This window comes from Coenobita brevimanus, chromosome 111 (assembly GCF_032717465.1).
Source record: "Coenobita brevimanus isolate Jiangsu-jjx chromosome 111, ASM3271746v2, whole genome shotgun sequence".
NCBI lineage: Eukaryota > Metazoa > Arthropoda > Malacostraca > Decapoda > Coenobitidae > Coenobita > Coenobita brevimanus.
The window spans coordinates 7132610-7153176 of record NC_137064.1 but is presented as its reverse complement, the minus strand read 5'-3'; the positions used below and the strand labels follow the sequence as shown (position 1 = coordinate 7153176).

At 42.9% G+C, this 20567-nt stretch overlaps 1 protein-coding gene across 1 annotated transcript in view; it reads right to left on the bottom strand.

The window, feature by feature from the left end:
• Positions 1-3185: 3185 nt before the first annotated feature.
• trbd (ubiquitin thioesterase trabid) overlaps positions 3186-20567 on the bottom strand; it is a 153605-nt gene continuing 136223 nt past the window's right edge. The window contains exons 9-10 of the mRNA XM_080286386.1: positions 20070-20218; positions 3186-3953 (exon numbers count right to left, since the gene is read on the bottom strand). Coding sequence (XP_080142512.1) covers positions 3875-3953; positions 20070-20218 — 228 coding nt within the window. The 3' untranslated portion in view covers positions 3186-3874. The remainder of the gene's footprint in view (positions 3954-20069; positions 20219-20567) is intronic.

The window sequence follows — 20567 nt, the reverse complement described above, 5'->3', positions numbered from 1 at the left end:
GCTGACTAAGCTGCCATGTATAGCTTTAACAAATTCTAGCATGGTTTTGGCTGATGGAACACACACCTGTACAACCTTTTGAGGATGAGATTAGCTAGTCTACAATCTTGACAAGACACTGGGTCTTATTCTCATCAGTTAAGGAGGATTCCTAACACCTCTTCCTATGCAATTTAATGTTGCTGGTATACCTGTACTATCTTCTGTGTTATTTACATAATTCCAATATTGATAAATAATGCTGAGATGGGTATTAACCACCTATTGCCAATAATACACTGGTTAGGAAAAGGTGATAGGGAACCTCCTTGGCTGATGGATAATGAACCATTAACCAACCCTGAGTTTACCATAAGGATTATATGAGTCTCACCTCTATACAAATCTGGAGATCTATGAGTGTTTTTGTGTTTGATAACATTATACAGTTATTACCAATTAAACTACCATTAGTTCATTCTTTGAAGTTAAACAATATACTTTTATTATACAGTAACTTAACAGCCAATCATACACAAATGCAAGAGAGGACAGTGCAGTATAGAGTGAACTGTAAGCTTTTTCATATTAACTACCTCTCTATACAGCCTATTAAGATTCACACTAGACTACTAAGCTTACTCCTTACCCTGACATACTTCCTTTCAGTCTTTTGTAAAAAACTGTTTGCAAGTTATAACACATTATTTTCTTTTTTGATATCTATCTTACTAAAAAGCACTTTCTTTCAAGTTCTGTGAGCCACTACATGCTCTAAATACTTATTTAAGTTTCTAAAATTTCCTCCACAATTCACCTTTTTGTCTATTAGTACAGAAGAATCTCAACATACAGTGACAATGCAGTTAGCATTCTCACAAACATGGTTCCTAATCATTTCAACACAAAAGTTTGTCTCATCTGTCTCCCAAATAATTATAAGCTTGGCTAAGCAATGATAAAGAACCTTCTCTGATCAATGATAAAGAACCTTCTCTGATCATATCTTCTTTGAGTAAAAAATAGAGAATTCTTAATTTTCATTACCATCCATCCATCATCCAATTCTATGTTGTCCCATAAGATGCGTAGGAGCCAAGGGCTAGGCAAGTTGGTCCTGGCATTTAAGAAGAGAGTGACCAGCCTCACTCATCCCTGAGTGGCATTACATGAGCAATAAACCCCAACCACCCCTTGGATATAAACCTGCACCAGCTCAATCCAACTGGAGTGCCTTAATTACTCACTAAACCACCAGGTACCATAATTTGGTTATATGGTTACCACCCAGTGTAGTAAACTGTTTCCTGGTGTACAGGAAAACCATTTGGCTTGTCACTCATTGTTGTCACCCACAGGCAAAAGGAAGAGGAAAGAATGAAGGAAAAAAAGACAGAAGAGGGAGTGTTAAGTCACCTGTAGGCAGAAGGATGTGGAATGAATGAAGGAAAGAAAGACAGAAGAGGAAGGAAGGAAGAGAGGAAAGGGCAGACACCCAAAGCAGCACTACATCGAGTGGGTGGATGGTGAGCGCCTCATTACACTCAAATAAATACTATGGATGTAGGTATATTCAGTAAGCAAAAGTAGTGATAACTGGCAGTGCCAACACCATATCTGACATGCAGTATATTGTACAAATTTGCAATATACACTATTTCCACTTCCATTATTTAACACCTTCAGCCAAATGGGTAACTCATACAGTGAAAGAAACCATTTGGTGGCAGCTTCAACAAAATCTGAAGGAGGAAATGGGCATGTGTCTATCCCTTTAACCCTGAGATGTCCTATAATATTAATGAAATCACTGGTAGCAGACATAATATAACAAAAATGATTTCTTTTTTACTGAATGATATAATACAGTATTAATACATGTACACACTCTGGAGTTTGCAGGAAACACTGTTTATATTAAAACAGGACCATTCAGTATATTCCAATACTTTGCAGGCTGAGAATGTTCATATGAAAAAGGATCACAGAGTTCCAGGGAGATGCAATCACCTCTGCATTTGGCTAACTCTTTACATACAATATCATAGCATATCATTTATAAAGGCTCCAACCTGCTTGCATGCATTGGCTATGGTCACCTCATGGCAGCTCTCCACAGTCCTTGATTTCTGGCAGCCTCCCTGTTTAGTCCCTTACTCCAGAGGTCACACTCTATGACCAAGTCCCAGGTCTTTTCCAGTCCGCTCTCTCGCAACCCAACCTCTATCATTCACACTTCTCACTTTCTGCACCCAGTTGTCATCCTCTATCTTCTCAACAGACCCAAACCATCTCAGTCTACCATCTCCTTATCACAATATCAAACTCCAGTCCCATCCTTCCTCTAAACTCTTCAATCAAAATCCTAGCTCCCTCCAGGCCTCACATTCAAGGACGCACTACACATCCATCTAATCACTGTTGTTTCTGTACGTCTGAGCTTACAAATATCCTCTTCCTTTACTTCCCAGGTTTTACCACCATACAGCATTGCACTCTTAACACATGCCACATACTGTACAAGGATCCCTCAGCAAAGAGGGAGAGCCCTCTCAATGTCAGGAGAGGCAACAACTCCCTGAACTTCCTCTAACCACTCACCCTAGCCCCACCTCCAGCACATAACATGTCCCCCTAAATAACAAAACTCCTTTACACACTCATGTGACTCACCAGGAAGATCACTCCTTTCACACCTGACATGCTCTCCCTATCACACCACACATGCACAAAATCTGCATTATCTAATAACCTACCTCTAATACCACTACATTTCTTATACACCCACTTATTGCAAACAATGCACAGGATGAAGTTATTTCCCACACTCTTGTGGCAAACCGCACATGGCCACACTCCCTTTGCTTTGACAGTACTGCCACCAGCCCTAAATATAAAGTATTTAATTATACCTTAACAAGTGAAGTGTACCTATACACTGATAACTTTTTGAGCTATTCCTTCATGTATTTCAAGATTACTATGGTCATTCTCACATGACAAAACTGCACTAACAATAATGAAATTGATAAAGAGAATATATAACAAGAAAATAATAATAAAAGATGCCACATACCCTTTTATCCGCTGAGTCCCCATATGTTGAGCATCTGCTGTACTAGCAACCAAAATCAGTTCCATGTAAGTAGCATTTTCATTTAATCAAATACATGATAATACTCTGTAGCATTAGTATTCATTTCAAGGCAAAGGTTAATTACATGTACAGTATCATACACTTTTTCAGCATTCATTTTTCATACATGGGTAAGTCTTTGGCACTCCTTACAATGCAGCAGCAAGGCAGTTATAAAATTGCTTTAAGCACTTTTTAGTTTCATTCAGAATCTTCAAGGGTGATACAGTACTGTGAGAGTTTCAATGTGGGATTGGCTGTAAGTAATGCCTTTCTAAGTAATGGAACCAAGCTCTCACACCAGCCCGGAGCCTCCAGGTCACAAAGCACACCAATGGCATCAATATCAACAAAAGTGTTTTACCATAGATATTACATCCCAACAAAAGATTAGAAATATCAGCTTCACAGAGACAGTAGAACTTATTATACTGTTAGAATAACTAGCAATAAAATATTTACTAAATAAAAGAAACTCATCCTGACTACAGTATACCTATACATATGCAGTTTTCATAGGATATTCATTACAAAATACACTTTATCCTTTCTGCTGTCTCATGTTCATCTTGTAATTAACAGATACAAGTAAACTATAGTCATTTTTTATCCTACCTGATAACCTGTAGCAGTCTGCTTAGTGAGATACAGGGGAGGGTCACTTGTACTCAAAATAACTGCTGCCACTGAAAATATGTTTGATGTTGGTAAATGAGAACTTGGTTACCTGTGTGAGAGTCCTTGTGGTAAGCTCCTCACTCATTCTTCTTCTGAGTCTCCATCGCTGGAGTAACCCTGGTTTGTGATGGGTCGATGGTATGGTGCACACTCCATTTGTCTGCAACAACCATCATTCAGTTTTTACGGAACACACAAAACAAATGCTACCCACAAACAAAATTTACATTTTTTATGAAACAGATGTACTGTCTATCAATTTATTGCCTGATGCCTTAATCCTGTAAGGAGTGGCCACAAACAAATAGCCTCCATGTCGCCCTGTCCCTTGCTATTTCACTGCCCTGCTCCCAGCTCACACCCCCCTCTCTCATACTGTATACCTCTCCAATCCATCCCTCCACTTCATCCTTGGCCTCCCCCTCCCTTCCTCCACATCACCTGCATACACTCCTTATTAGTCTCTCACTTTCCATCCCCTCCACATGGCCAAACCACCTCAATGTATTTCTCCTAATGCTTTCTGTCACATCCACATCCACACCACAATGCTCCTTCTCTTCCTCGTTTGTCAGTATGTCTCCCCATGTAACTCCATATGCTCCACCCAAATAACTCATTTCCACTGCTCTCACTCTTGGCTTGTGTCCTTCCAACAAGATCCAAACTTCAATTCCATAAGTTAGAGCTGGTACCACAATACTGTCATGCAGTGACTTTCTTACTCCCATGCTCACTTCCCTGTTTCTTATAACTGCCTCAAAGAACCACCAACCTTCCTTCCTTGTTGTACCCTTTCAAGCACTTCACCCTCCAAACTTCCATCATTACTCATCACACTACCCGAGAACTTAAAAGTGTTCACATTTTCCATTTGCTCATCATCCAACCTCACTGAACATCCAATGACTTCATATCTCTCGAAGACCATAACTTTACTCGTTCCAGCATTCACCTCTAGATCTCGTTTCTTACAGACTCTTCCAAACTCATTCACCAGGCCTTGCAGTTGACCTTCGTCTTCACATAACAATACAGTATCATCTGCAAAAACCAGTACAGGGAGTTTCTAAACGTTGCCCTCTCTCATTAGGACCACTCCAACATCCACTGCCCTACCTTGCATCTCTTTTATAACCCCATCCATATACAGACTAAACAACTATGGAGACATGGCACATACCTGTTTCAATCCAACATTCAAACAGAAAAATTCACTCAGTTCATTACGCACACGCACTGCAGCTTTGGCACCCTCATACATACTCATAACGGCATTCAACAACTTCTCATCTACTCCATATATTCTTAAAATTTTCCACATTCCTTGTCTATCAACCCTGTCATATGCTTTCTCCAAATCCATGAAGGCACATACAACTTCTTTCCCTTCTCTAGAAACTTTTTCACTAAAGACCTAAGAATGAATATCTGATCTATGCAACCTCTTCCCTTACTAAAACCTCCCTGTTCTACTCCAACTAATTCCTCTGTTATTTCCTTAACACTGTCAATAAGTATCCAACCATATACTTCTACTACTAAACTAAGAAGACAAATGCCCCATGATTACCACACACTTCTTTTTCCTCTTTTCCTTTGCCATTCATTCATTCATTATCTAATCCAGTGTTGCCCAATGAGGAGCATAGGATCCCGGGGCTATGCAAGTTGGTCCTGATGTTTAAAATGAGAGTGACCAGCCTCACTCATCTGTGAGTGGCCTTATATGAGCAATAAACGCCAACCACCCCTTTGATATAAATCTGCACTAGCTCAATCCGACTGGAAGTGCCTTAATTACTCACTAAACAACCAGGCGCCATAATCTGATTATATGGTTACTACCCAGTGCGGTAAAGGATTTCTTGGCGTACAGGAAACCACTTGGTTTGTCACTCAGTGTAGAGTCACCTGTACACAGCTTTCCCTTTGTCACCATCATCATCTGGACCTCCTTTCCCACCCTAGGGCAGGGTGCGGAGTGGAAATGTCCAGACAGCCCCAGTTTGCCCAATCCAATGGGCCACACTTCCATTCAATCATCATTCAAGCCCCCGGCATCCTGGCTCTATCGGATATGCCAAAAACATTCATCATGTTCCGTAGCTTCACATAAATGTACTCAATAGAGTCAATCCGGACACTGCTGCATTAAAAAGGGGTGCCAAATCCCTGATCATGCACTTCTCCTCACAACATTCATCCAGCTAGCTCGATCTCTTGTCAGTTCCCTAGCCTCACTGACTTCCAAACCTCTCTTCCTCACACACTCATCCACCATATCTCTCCACCTTTTCCTTGGCCTACCTCGCCTCCTCCCACCTTCAAATTCGCTGAGATATACCTTTTTCACCATTCTATTGTTATCCATTCTGTCCACATGATCATACTATCTCAGTACAATCTCTTCGAATCTGATGTCCACACACTTCCTCATTCTACATCTTTCACGAATCACATTATTTCGTATCCTATCCACCCTCTGTACTCCACATATATTCCTCTGAAGTCCCATCTCCACTGCTCTTACTCTTGACATTTCGTTTTTATGCCACACCATAGTCTCGCATCCATATGTTAGAGTTGGTACTAACTCTCCCTCAGGTAAGCCTTGTGCAGCTGCAACACTCAAGCCTCTGTTTCTTATCAAGGCCTTCATTGCACCAGCTACTTTCCTTCCTTGTGTCACTCTACTTTCCACTTCCTTTGCACATTTTCCTCTCTTTTCTGTCACTGTACCCAGGTATTTGAACTTTCTCACCATGTCAACAACCTTGACACAGACAGAGGGCTGGTACTACAATCCCAGACAGATCATCTTTTCATATTGAACAATCTAGACCAACATACCCATATCCCACACCATGCCCTCTTCCTCCCATCATCTCCAGACATCACCTTCTGCTCCCCAAACTTCGCCCCCACTACATCATGGAGAGTGGTCAAAACCCTAGGTTCTGATCACCTCCCAATCATCATCACTACCAAAACCAGAATCACCCCAGCTGGCCACAAACACACATACACTAATTATAAGAAAGCCAACTGGGAAGCCTTTGTAACTGAAACAGAACAACATTTCGAAACACTAAACAGTACACCCATCACAAACATCAACACCACTGTGCACACTTTCAATATAATTATACAAAACGCAGACAAAAGACACATCCCTAGAGGCAACAGAAAGACACACAACCCCAACTTCACACCAGAAATTCAAGGCCTCATCAGACAACGGGACACACTGCGATGCTCCCCAACAGCCCATACACAAGACACCGTACAACATATACAAGAACTCAACACTCAAAAAAACAATAAAATACCAGAACAGCAAACACTAAACTGGAAAAATTACCTCCAAACACTTGACCACAAAACAAACATCAGCAAACTCTACAAAATGCTATACAGCATCACACTTTCCAACAGCAACACCACACAATCACATGCTACCATCACAACAACAGACACCATACCCTCAAACAAAGAACAAGCAAACACTTTCATCAATCACTTTTCACAGGTCAGCCATCTAAACCCCTATCCCGAAGTTCGACGTATCATCTGACGTAAGAGACAGTTCCCCACAGACCCAGACTACGCACCTTTCACTTACAACCAGACGAAGCACATCATCAACAACCTCAAGCACTCATCTACCTGTGGACCAGACAACATAAGCAACATTCACCTTAAACACCTTGGACCACAAGGCATACAAGCACTCACCAACATATCAAACTACAGCTACTCACACAACATAATACCCAACATCTGGAAGCATGGCATTATCATCACTATCCCTAATTCCAACAAAGACCCCATGTTACCCTCCTCACACCGCCCCATCATACTCCTCTGCACCCCCTCTAAAGTCACTGAACGTCTGGTACTACAATTAGTCACACCTCACATTCCCCTAGCCCAGTCACAACATGGCTTTAGGCCACTACACTCCACAAACACCCTTCTTACAGACCTTACACAGAGAGTTTTCGATGGCATGAATTCACCTAGGCCACCACACAGAAGACTCCTAATCACACTAGATATTAGCAAAGCTTTTGATGCCATCCCCCGCCACAACCTCACAAACAAAATATTCAACACAAACATGCACAATAACACAAAAAGATGGCTGGCAAACTACTTAGCAGGAAGATGTGCACACGTAACATTTGCCGGTCAGTCTTCTAACATCAGAAACTTCACAAACGGCGTCCCCCAAAGATAAGTTTTGTCCCCTACACTCTTTAACCTATATATGCACGACATACCCACACCCCACACACCACAGATACACATCGCTTCCTATGCAGATGATATAACACTTACTGTACATGTATGCACCAAAATGCAAACACAGCTGCACACATCATTCAACCTTACCTGAACAAACTACAAAAATGGTTCACCACAAACAGGCTCAAAATAGCCCCAGCCAAATCTACAGTGACCCTTCTCACAAACTGGACAGCAGAACACAGTCACATCCCACACCTCACCATAAACAACACTCCCCTACCACACATACACACACCCAAAATCCTTGGTGTAACATACAATACATCAATGTCATTTAAACAACACATCACAAACATTAAAAATAAAATAACACCAAGACTCAATGCTCTGAGGTCACTTGCCCATACAACATTCGGACACAACAAAGAAACCACCACCACAGTATACAAACAATACATACGTTCAGTAATGAATTATGTAAGCCCTGACTGGGCTTCTAACCTGACCAAAACACACTACAACACTCTACAAACCATACAGAACAAGGCCCTAAAAATAATCACAGGCTGCACAGCTACTACACTCACAGACCACCTACATCAAGAAACCAAAGTCCTCAAAGTCAAGGATCACCTAGACATGAGAGGCACCCAGTTTCTTGCTGCAGCCTCCACAAACCCACAACATCCACTATATTATATGGCAGCATATCCACCCACACCATGGAACATCAAAACAACACCCAGCACACGATACCATACACAAATACTGTCATCTCTCCCCCCTCGCCCACCTCAGACCAGCTTCCAGAAGCATATCCACACTCAGATCACTCGCCGCTCCATTCAGTCACTTAAAGACACACACAGCTGCATGCACGGCCTCCTGACATCCACCCTTCTGAATCCTATCTCCCTCGTGAGGACAGGGTCCACCTGGCCAGGCTGAGATGTGGGCACCATCCAGCCCTCTTAAGCTACCAGAACAGGCTGGATGACTCCGTCACTGATGCCTGTCCGGGATGCAACACAGCACCCCATACTCTTACACACATTATGGAAGACTGCATTGCACACAATCACCTATGCCAACAACACAACATACACTCTTTGAGAGCTCTGTGGGAAAGCCTGGTCTCGGCCATGGCCTTCCTAAGGGACTCGGGGCCGTTCGGCCAGACTGCCTAGGGAACAACTACTACTACTACTCTGTCACCAATTCCAGTCTCTCTCCATTCACTGTAACATCGCACTGGGAGTCACCTTCTCTCTCAATAACCATCACTTTACTCTTTTCTACATTTACTCTCAAGGCACGACACTCACGAACATCAGCAAAACTCTGTACTAGCCTATTAAGTTCTTGTCTGGTAATTCCAAAAACTACTGCATCATCAGCATACAACAAAATTGAGATATACCATCCATCACCATTCATTACCAATGCCATCCCCCTCTCCATTACTCGTGTTTTTACTTCTCCAATCACCCCATCCATATATATATTGAACAACCATGGGGACGTCACACAACCTTGTCGCATGCCGACACTGATCGTGAACCATTCGCTTTGATGCCCATTACCCATACACATGCTTCACTACCATCATAAAAACTCTTGAGGGCACCTAGCAGCTTACCATCTACACTGTACATGCGCAGAACTTTCCACAATCCATCTCTGTCCACTTCGTCGTATGCTTTTACCAGATCCATGAATGCCATAAACACCTTAAGTTCCTTTTCACAAGCCTCCTCTGCTATCTGTCTCACTGCAAATATTTGATCCACTCATCCTCTGCCACTCCTAAACCCACCTTGTTCATCACTCACTATGACTTCTGATATCTCTCTTACTTTCTCTATAATAATTCTTCCATATACCTTCCCTACCACAGTCAATAAACTTATGCCACAACAGTTCTTGCACTCACTTCGCTCACCTTTATTTTTGTACAGGGGTACAATTATGGCCTTTTTCCACTCTGCTGGAACAGTTTCACTCATCCATGCCTTCTTACATATCTCCAACAAGCACTTCATTCCACTCTCTCCACTACACTTAATCATCTCTGCATACACCTCATCAACCACAGCTGCTTTCCCATTTTTCAGCCACTTCACAGCACTCTTCACCAGTGCTAGTGTCACATCTCCTGGCACTGCATTCCTTCTCTGCACACCCCCAGAACCAACCATGTTTACAGCCACTCTGCTCTCTCTATTCCCATTCATCAGACTTTCAAAATATTCTTTCCATCTGGTCCTTACTTCATCCCCATAGGTTAATAATCTACCACCTACATCCTTTACATCATCAAATTTCTTTCCACTTTCACTTTTACACTTCTGCACCTCTTTCCAGAACAACTTCCTATTTTTAGAGTAGTTTGCATTCATTTTTCTCCCTAGATCATAATTTACCTCCTTCTTTTTCCTCTTCACTAGTCTCTTTACGTGCTTCTTGCTCTCAATATATTCAGTTCTTATTTCAACTGAACCCCTGTCCTATAACCACTTTAGCCACTTCTTCCTCTTTTCCTCCACCGCTCTCTTAACCTCATCATCCCACCATGCCGTACCTTTCTTCTTCGTTGTTACTCTTGCCACATCACACACCGCTTCAGCATTTCTAACTAAGCAATCCCTATATGCATTCCACAGGCTGTCCTGATCCATTTCATTCCAATTCACTGATTCTAACTCCTCCCCTACTTTGGTCCTGTAATCATCTGCCATTTCTTTGATCCTCAGCTTCTCAACTTTCAGTCTTTCTCTCCGAGTGGTCATCTCTCTCCTGATCCACCTCACTCCTCTCAGCTTGATCTTGCATACCAAAATCATATGATCTGACAGACCTCCACACCGTCCTCTCACGGCCCTTGTATCAGGAACCATTCCCAGCATTGACCTCTCTATGAGCATGTAATCAATCAAGATTTTTTCAACACGATTCCTGTTCCCTCTACACCATGTACATTTATGTGCATCTTTGTGTTTGAAATATGAGTTACAAATGCACAATCTCCTCTCCTGACACATATCCTTCAGCTGCTTCCCATTATCACTTTCTCCAGGTATTCCATTACAACCCATTATGTTATACTCAGGACCAGTGCCTCCTCTCCATTCATATCACCCACTACAATCACTTTATAGCTCCTGGGCATTTCTCCCACTACTTCATCCAGCTCATCCCAAAACCTGTCTTTCTTTCTCTCACTCCTGTCCTCACACGGTGCATACGTTACAATCACCGCCACTTGCAACTTCTCAAACTTGAACTTGACATACACCTCGAGCTGACACATTTGCAGTCTCTCATTACATTCTGCCACATCTCATTCATCAACAAAGCAACTCCTTCCTTGCATCTTTCTCGCCCATTCATGCCTGATCTTACACATATCACACCCTCCCACTCTTCCACTTCACACCCTTCCATCTTTGTTTCATGCAATGCCATCACGGCATATCTCGCACTCTTGAACACATTCACCACTTCCACCCTCTTGCTCTCCTCATTCACACCTTTCACATTCCACATGGCCATGCAAATCTGACCATTTGGTTGGGGCCGTGGGCAGGTATAGGGCCCTCCAAGGCTCTCTGAAACAACTGCCATGATTAAGTGATTTTGGATAGGGAAATCTGGGGGACATTTAACCCTGCCAAAAAAACCAGTTATATGTTTACCACCCAGTGTAGTAAATGGTTTCCTGGGTACAGAAAACCATTCAGCTTGTCACTCAGTGTACTGTAAAGATCATAAGGCATCTCTACACTGAGTGAGTGGATGATGGGCACCCCCATCCCTTTGTCTATCTATCTATCTATTGCCAGACGCCTCAATCCCGTTTGGGGTGGCCACAAACAAATCGCCTCCAAGTCGCCCTGTCCCCTGCCATTTCACTCCCCTGCTCCCAGCTCACACCCCCCTCTCTCATATACCTCTCCACCCCATCCCTCCATCAGGGGAATAATTATACCTGATTTTTCAATCATCCAGGACTCTACCCTCATCCCAGGCTTTTTTTTTTTTTTTAATTTATTTTTTTTTTTTTTTTTTTAATGCCAGGAAGAAGGATCCAAAGGCAACGAGCCCGCAATAACTGTTCCTTCCAAGAGAAAAACAGAATACAAGAGAGAGCCAAATTCATGATCCAATCATTTCGAGATGTCTGGACACACTGCGTTTGAAAGACTGGAGATCATAGCTAGCAGGAAATACAGACATAGGGTGACAGTTCCAGAGATGACTTGTTGCATACATGAAGGACTGGGAGTAACAGTTAACTCTTGCATTAGAGAGTTGGACAGAAAAGGGATGAGAGTTTGCTGCTACACGGGTGCTATGTGCCCATTGTAGAGGTGGAGGAATGCATGCAGACAGTTGAGAGGAGCAGTGACCATCGAAGCAGTGACAGAAAAGAGATAAAGATGCAACAATGCGGCGAAGAGACAGAGGTTGAAGGGAGCCAGTAAGGGAGGAAAGTTAATGAGACGAAAAGCCTTTGACTCCACCCTACTGAGAAGAGCTGTATGTGGGGAGCCTCACCACACATTAGAGTTGTACTCTACACAGAGGTGGATAAATCCCGTGCATAGAGGCAACAATTGTGCAGGGGTAAAGAAGGAACGGAGTCGGCTTAGCACTTTTTTTTTTTTTTTTTTTTTTTTTTTAAAACACAGAACAGAGGAAGGAAAAACAAATGAATAAAAAAATAATCCATACACCAGATTACTGGTGTCCTCTGTTCATAAAATATCTGTAACAGTTAGACTTGAACAGCTGTAGGTTGAAGTTTGGAGGGAAACAACCCCGGGGATGCAAGTTCCAGAGAGATGCAGTTTGGGGAATGACAGAATTCTGATAGGCAGAGAATGAAAGACTAAAAGAATGTATGTAGGTGAGGTGGAGGGAGGGAGAGGGATGGGTAGACCGAAGATGAGGGGGAGGGATGGAGTTGAGAGGTATATGAGGGAGGGGGGAGTGAGTTGGGGGGAGGGTAGTCAAATGGTGGGTGACAGAGTGACTTGGAGGCGTTTTGTCTGCTGCCACCCTTTGCAGGATTAGGGCGTCAGGCTATAGATAGATAGATTGAAGTTCTGCAATATGGCTGAGTGATATTCGTCATGAGCACTACCAGATGCCCGTGTAGCATGAGGGAACGCATGGAGAGGCGGCACCAAGCACGGAACTTCGTCTGAGCATTTGCCATAAAAATATCTGTAAAATAATGCAAGGGAGGCAACATTCTTTCTTACTTGTAGGGGAGGTGGTTTATGTGTAATGGCAGGGTTGTTAATAATTCTAACAGCTTTGTTCTGAATTTTGTCTAGTTTTTTTTAATGCAACCTCTCCACATCCATTCCACAAGGGTGAGCAATATTCAAAGTGAGAGCACACATGACTCTTATAGATATATAGCTAATTGCTCGTCAGTGAAGAAGTTGCGGACTCTGTATAATAATCCAAGTTTCTTTGAGGCGGTTTTGGCAAGTGATCTAACATGAGAGGTCCAGCTGAGGGCATTATTTAGTAAGACGCCGAGAATTTCAATACAGTACTTTTGGAGATGGGAATATTAGTAACACGGAAGGTAATATACAAATCTGGCAATAACTGTCTATTAGTAAATGGTAAATATTTAGTCTTACTGGCATTAAATGAGACAAGGTTGTTTTGTCCACATTCACTGATCGTAGAAAGGTCTTGATTTATGGAGATGGCTGTATTGAGTTGAGAGATTAGACTTTGTAAATGGGTGTCTGAGTGTGAAAGAATTATGTAGTGTTGAGTCATCTGCATATGAGTGGATGGGACTGTGGGTGACAAATAAGAGATCATTAACCTTTTCATTACCGAATTCCACACATGTATACTCCCACAAACATAAAGAAAGTTCCGCTGAGAAACCGAATTCGCTCATGTATACAGGCGTATACGTGAGATATATACGGACAGTCAGGGGAGCTTAATGCTCGGTTTGGGCTGAAATAATAATGGCACGTGTTGTGACTCAATGGCAACTAGCTATGACGTCATGCACCCCTGTCATGGTTCTGGCATCGTTTCGTTTTTAAAGGCTCCAACATGCTTGCATGCATCGGCCTTGGTCACATAATGGCAGCTCTCCATGCTGCACAATCCATTGCAGCCTCCCTGTTCAGTCCCTTAACCCTGAGGTCACACTTAATGACCTCGTCCCATGTCTTTCTCGGTATACCCCTCGTAACCCCACCCCCAATATTAACACTTCTCACCTTCCTCACCCAATTATCATCCCCCATCCTCTCCACATGTTCAAACCACCTCAATCTACCTCTCCTCATCACAACACCAATACACTCCATTCCCATCCTACCTCTGAAATCTTCCATCGTGAACCCAGCCCCCCCATACCTTGCACACAGGGACGCACTACATATCCACCTAATCACTGTCATTTCTGTATGTCTGAGCTGGGGAATATCCTCCTCCTTCACTGGCCAGGTCTCACTACCATACAGCATTACACTCCTAACACATGCTACACACAAAGACCCTTTAGCACGTAGGGAGAGTCCTCTCAATGTCAGGAGAGGCAAGAGCTCCCTGAACTTCTTCCAACCACTTCTCACCCTAGCCACAGAGCTAGCTCCAGTCCCACCTCCAGCACACAACATGTCTCCCAAATAACAAAACTCTTCCACACACTCAAGAGATTCACCAGCAAGTTCAATTCTTTCACGTCTGACAATCTCCACCTGCTCTCCCCAACACGCCGTACACATAAAATCAGCATTATCTCGCAGTCTACCTCTGATACCACTACATCTCTTAAGCATCCATTTATCACAAACACCGCACAAGATGGAATTACTTCCCACGCCCTTGTGGCAAACTGTACATGGTCACTCTCCCTCGTCTTTGACAGTACCGCCACCAACCCTAGACATCATCACTTTTGTTTTATCTGCGTTTACCCTTAAACCCTTGTGCCCTATACCATCTCTCCACTTCCTAAACCCTTCCTCCACCTCCCTTTCGTTCTCTGCAGTCAACACCAAATCATCAGCATACAACAACTCCCACGGGAGTCCGTTTCTAAAGCCACATGAAAGGGCTTCAAGTACCATGATAAACAACATGGGACTCAAAACTGACCCCTGATGCACACCAACATTCACGGAAAACCCATCACTCAAATCTCCATTCACTCTTACCTGGGTGTGAGCACCCACATACATAGCCATAACCACCCTAACCAGCCACTCCTCCAAGCCAAGCTTTCTCATTGCCCACTTCACCACCTCTCTAGGGACTCTGTCAAAGGCCTTTTCCAAATCAACAAAAACAAAATAAAGATCCCTTCTCCTACCAATATATTTTTCCTGAAGATGTCGAACAATGAATATGGCATCAGTGGTCCCCCTACCTGGCATAAATCCAAACTGCATCTCATCAATATTCACTCTTTCTCTAATCATACCTTCTAAAACTCTCTCTATTACCTTCATTATCTGATCTAAAAGCTTTATACCTCTGTAACTTCCTCTTTCCAGGGCATCACCCTTCCCTTTATACACATTTACAATTACACTCATCAGCCAATCATCCGGTACATCACACTCATAAATAATCCTATTTATCAGGTCAGTGACTAACTTCACCTCTATATCGCCTGAGGCCTTCAACATTTCAGCACTCAGCCTAGACACACCTGCTGCCTTCCCCACCTTCATCCTGCCTATTGCCTCACTCACAGTAGCAGCATCAATCAAAGGCCAAGGGCCAGACACTGGATCTGCTGGCTCCAAACCTTCTCTGTCCCACTTAAACTCCTCATTCAAGAAACAGTTATAATGCTCTCTCCATGCATCTTTAATATCCTCACTGTTCACTACCTTTCCTTCATCATTCTTCACACACTGCTCACCTATAATATCCCAATTATCCCTCTTCACCTGACCTGCCACCTAAATATCATAATTTTCCTTTCCCCATGATTTAGGTTATCAATTAAAAGTCTCTGTGACTTAGACTTTGCCCTGTATACCTCTCTGCTTGCCCTACGCTTGGCAGCCAAATATTCCTCTTTGCTACCACCCTTCTTCCACTCCCGGAAAAACCTTTTATGGCATGTGTCATAGATTTATGACAGTGAGCTTATTTTGTTTGGGGGCATATTGTGTAATATATATTTTGATTTTGTTATATAAGCCTCGGACAAGGACTGACCAAACGATGACGACCAAGGACCGGACAAAGGACATGGTTATTGGAACCTGGAATGTAAGGGGAGCGAATGATAAGGTGAAAGAGAGAGAGATTGTCCAGGTGCTTGAGGGTGCGAAAGTGGATGCATGTGGCATAACTGAAACAAAATGGCGAGGAGAAAGTGTGAGAGAATGGGAGTATGGATGGGGTATATGTGCAGGAGTAGGTGAGAATGAGAGGGCAAAGGAAGGAGTATGTATAGTTGTGAGTAAAAGATGGAAGAGGAGCATAAGACAGTATGGATCAGTTGGGTCAAGGATTGTGTGGGTGTTGAAAGTTGGAATACAAATGTGGGCGATTTTGTGTGTGTCTGCACCAACGCAAGATCGTGCTAGAAGAGTGAGAGAAGAGTTCTGGACAAATGTAGAAGTGTGCATGGATAATTTTGGAAGGAATGAGAGAGTGTTTTTGATTGGTGATATGAATGGTAAAGTTGGGAATGTGAAGGTGGATGGAATAGTTGGTGAGTGGGGTGTGCCTGCTGTGAAAGATGAGAATGGGAGTGCGTTAGTGGACATTTGTGCTGGGAGGGGGTTGGTGATAGCCAATACCCCCTTCAGGCATAAAATGATCCACAGGTATACATGGCGAGTGATGAGAAGGGTGGGTGGTGAACTGAATGAAAGGAAGGCAATGACTGATTATGTGTGTGTGGATGAAAGGATGCGCAGATGTGTAATGGATGCAAGAGTTTATAGAGGTTGGGGGAGTGGACTTTCTGACCACTACTTGGTGGTGGCCAGAATTAGAATTCAAGTAAGATGGAGGAATAGAAGAAGGGAAAGACAAGAGGAAGGAGTAGTTGCAAGGAGAGTGGAAAGGTTACAAGAGGATGAGAAAATGGCAGAGTATAAGAGGGAAGTGGAGGAACGATTAGGCAAATATGAATTGGAGCAGATGGGAGACGTGGTAGGTGTGTGTAGGATATTCACAGAAGAAATATGTGCAGCATGTGATGTGGTGTGTGCAAGGAAGAGAAGACGGAGGGGGGTGCAAGGAACAGCGTGGTGGACTGAAGAGGTGAAACAGGCTGTGGCACAAAAAAAGAAAGCATACAATGAATGGATGAGATATAGGGGTGTGGAAGAAGTTGAGAGGCGGAAGAGAGAGTTATATGTAGAAAGAAAGAGAGAGGTGAAAAGATTAGTAAGAGAGAGTACAAAGAGAGTGGATGAGGAATTTGGAAGGAATTTGAGTGTAAAGTGGAGGGACTGTAAGAAAATGTTCTGGAAAGAGGTGAAAAGAGTAAGACAGGGTGGAAGTGAAGTTAGCAGGGGCGTGAAAGATAAAAATGGTAGATTACTAGTGGAGAAGGGAGAAAAAGTGAGCAGACGGAGAGAACACTTTAAGGATTTGTTGAACATAGAGGATGGAAGTAATGCGAGTGTAAGTGGCTGGGGAATGGCTGGGAGAAGGAGGAAGGTGAGAAGACATGAAGAAATCAGTAGGATGGAAGTTGTGGAAGCAATGAAGAAAGTTAAATCGGGGAAAGCCCCAGGAATTGATGGAGTGTGTGGTGAAATGCTGAAGCATGGGGGGGAGATAGTAGTAGAATGGATGTGGAAGACGTGAAGATTGGCCTGGGAGGAAGGTAGAGTCCCAGAGGATTGGAAGTCAGGTATAATTATTCCCTTGTACAAAGGAAAAGGGGAAAAAGAAGTGTGTGGTAATCATAGGGGCATTTGTCTTCTTAGTATAATAGGAAAAGTGTATGGTAGGATACTTATTGACAGAGTTAGAGAAAGAACAGAGAAATTAGTTGGAGAAGAACAGGGAGGCTTTAGGAAGGGAAGAGGTTGTGTAGATCAGATATTCATTCTTAGATCTTTAATGGAAAGGTTTCTAGAGATGGGAAAGAAGTTGTATGCAGCTTTCATGGATTTGGAGAAAGCATATGACAGGGTGGATAGACAAGGATTGTGGAAAGTGTTAAGAATATATGGAGTAGATGGGAAGTTGTTGAATGCTGTGAAGAGTATGTACGATGGTGCGAAGGCTGCAGTGCATGTGGATGGTGAACTAAGTGAATTTTTCTCTTTGAAAGTTGGGTTGAAACAGGGATGTGTCATGTCTCCATGGTTGTTCAATCTGTACATGGATGGGGTAATAAAAGAGGTACAAGGTAGGGTAGTGGATGTTGGAGTGGCCCTGGTGAGAGAGGATAGTGGTTGGAAACTCCCTGTACTGTTGTTTGCAGATGATACTGTGTTGTTGAGTGAAGACGAAGGGGAGCTGCAAGGCTTGGTGGATGAGTTTGGGAGAGTGTGTAAGAAACGGAATCTAAAGGTGAATGTAGGGAAGAGTAAAGTGATAGTCTTTGAGAGAGGAGAAGTCAGTGAATGTACAGCGAGGTTGGATGGTGAGGAATTGGATAATGTGAGTACGTTTAAGTACTTGGGCAGTGTGATGAGTAAGGATGGAGGTTTGGAGGGTGAAGTGCTTGAAAGGGTACAGCAGGGAAGAAAGGTTGCTGGTTCTTTGAAAGCAGTGATAAGAAGCAGGGAAGTGAGCATGGATGTGAAAAAGTTACTACATGACAGTATTGTGATACCAACTCTAACGTACGGAAGTGAAGCTTGGATGTTGTTGGAAGGACACAAGTCAAGAATGAGAGCAGTGGAAATGAGTTATTTAAGAGGAGCCTGTGCAGTCACATGGAGAGACAGGCTGACGAATGAGGATATAAAGGAGCGTTGTGGTGTTGATGTGGATGTGATAGGAAGCGTTATGAGGAACACACTGAGGTGGTTTGGCCATGTGGAGAGGATGGAGGGTGAAAGACTGACGAAGAGAGTGTACGTGAGTGAGGTGGAGGGGGGAAGAGGGAGGGGGAGGTCGAGGATGAGATGGAGGGATGGGGTGGAGAGGTATATCAGAGAGGGGGGTGTGAGTTGGGAGCAGGACAGTGAAATGGCGGGGGACAGGGCGACTTGGAGGCGATTTGTTTGTGGCCACCCCAAACGGGATTGAGGCGTCTGGCAATAGATAGATAGATAGAATATACAGTATGCAGGCATCTCTTGCATAACAACAGTATTATGTTGTCCAAAACAATATTAGTAAGTGAATTATTATATACAGTATATATATATATATATATATATATAGTTGAGAGAGAGAGAATTATAACAGGAAAAAAAGAAAGAGGGAGGAAAAAAGAGAGGGGAAGGCAAATAGATGGGAATGGCAGAGGAATAAGAGAAAGGAGGAGGAATGAGAAAAAAGGAAAGGAGAGATGAGAAAGGAGGAAATAACAAGAGGGAGAAATATGAGAACGGAAAGCTTCTGCCCGCTCTTGATTATCTGCCTTGACTTGTAGCCTTTACACACTTTAGCAATACTGTACAATAAAAACAGCAGACCCAATATCTGAGTGACAAGTCTAATGATTTCTCGTAGCCTAAGAGATTACGATATTTACTAAGATGGGTGGTAAACATATGACCAAATAGATACCAGATGGGCTAGTGGACGTGGGACATAAGAGTTTACATCTGCTGGGGAGCTGGGGTTTACTGCTCAAATAATGCCACCCAGAAAAGAGCAACTACCCACTCTCACTTTAAATGTCTGGAATATATAGCCCACCCCTGGGCCCCTATGCTCCAAATGGGATAATAATAAGGTAAAATGATAAGAGACTGAAAAAGATTAGGGGCATATTGTGATAATTACAATAAACAATGCTGCAGATGGTTAAATAATACATGGTAACAAAGGCCACAGATGACAGAAAAGTACAGTATTCAAGGATACTCACGCAAGCCTTCTGTAGTGGTTAAGCCATTCTTCAGTCATCTGGGCCACTGCTAGTGGCTTCTTGGTGAGATGTTGCTGTGCCACCAAAACCCCGCCCTCACTGACACACACCTCCAGCCACTGGCGTAACAGAGTCTCCTCACATCCAACCTGACACCCACATTATGCACATTGTAAATTATGTTTCGAAAATGGCTTTATGGTAACGATACATAGATATTTATGGTTGTTTAAGTTGTTCTGTATTGTAATAAGCCAAATCTGGTAATACTCCAAACCAGATTCCTATAACACTGTTCAAGTTACTAATAAATTAGCCATGTTAAAAGTGAGATGGCTCTGTATGGTAAAACAAGAGATAGAGAATTTGTGTACATCCCTCATCACCATGTATAGAACTGACAACTCAGGGGTATGGAGGACATCCAAAAAACAATACAGTAAAGGTGTTATGTAGTTTTATTCATTCCAGTTCATCTGCATATGTATGGCAAGATAG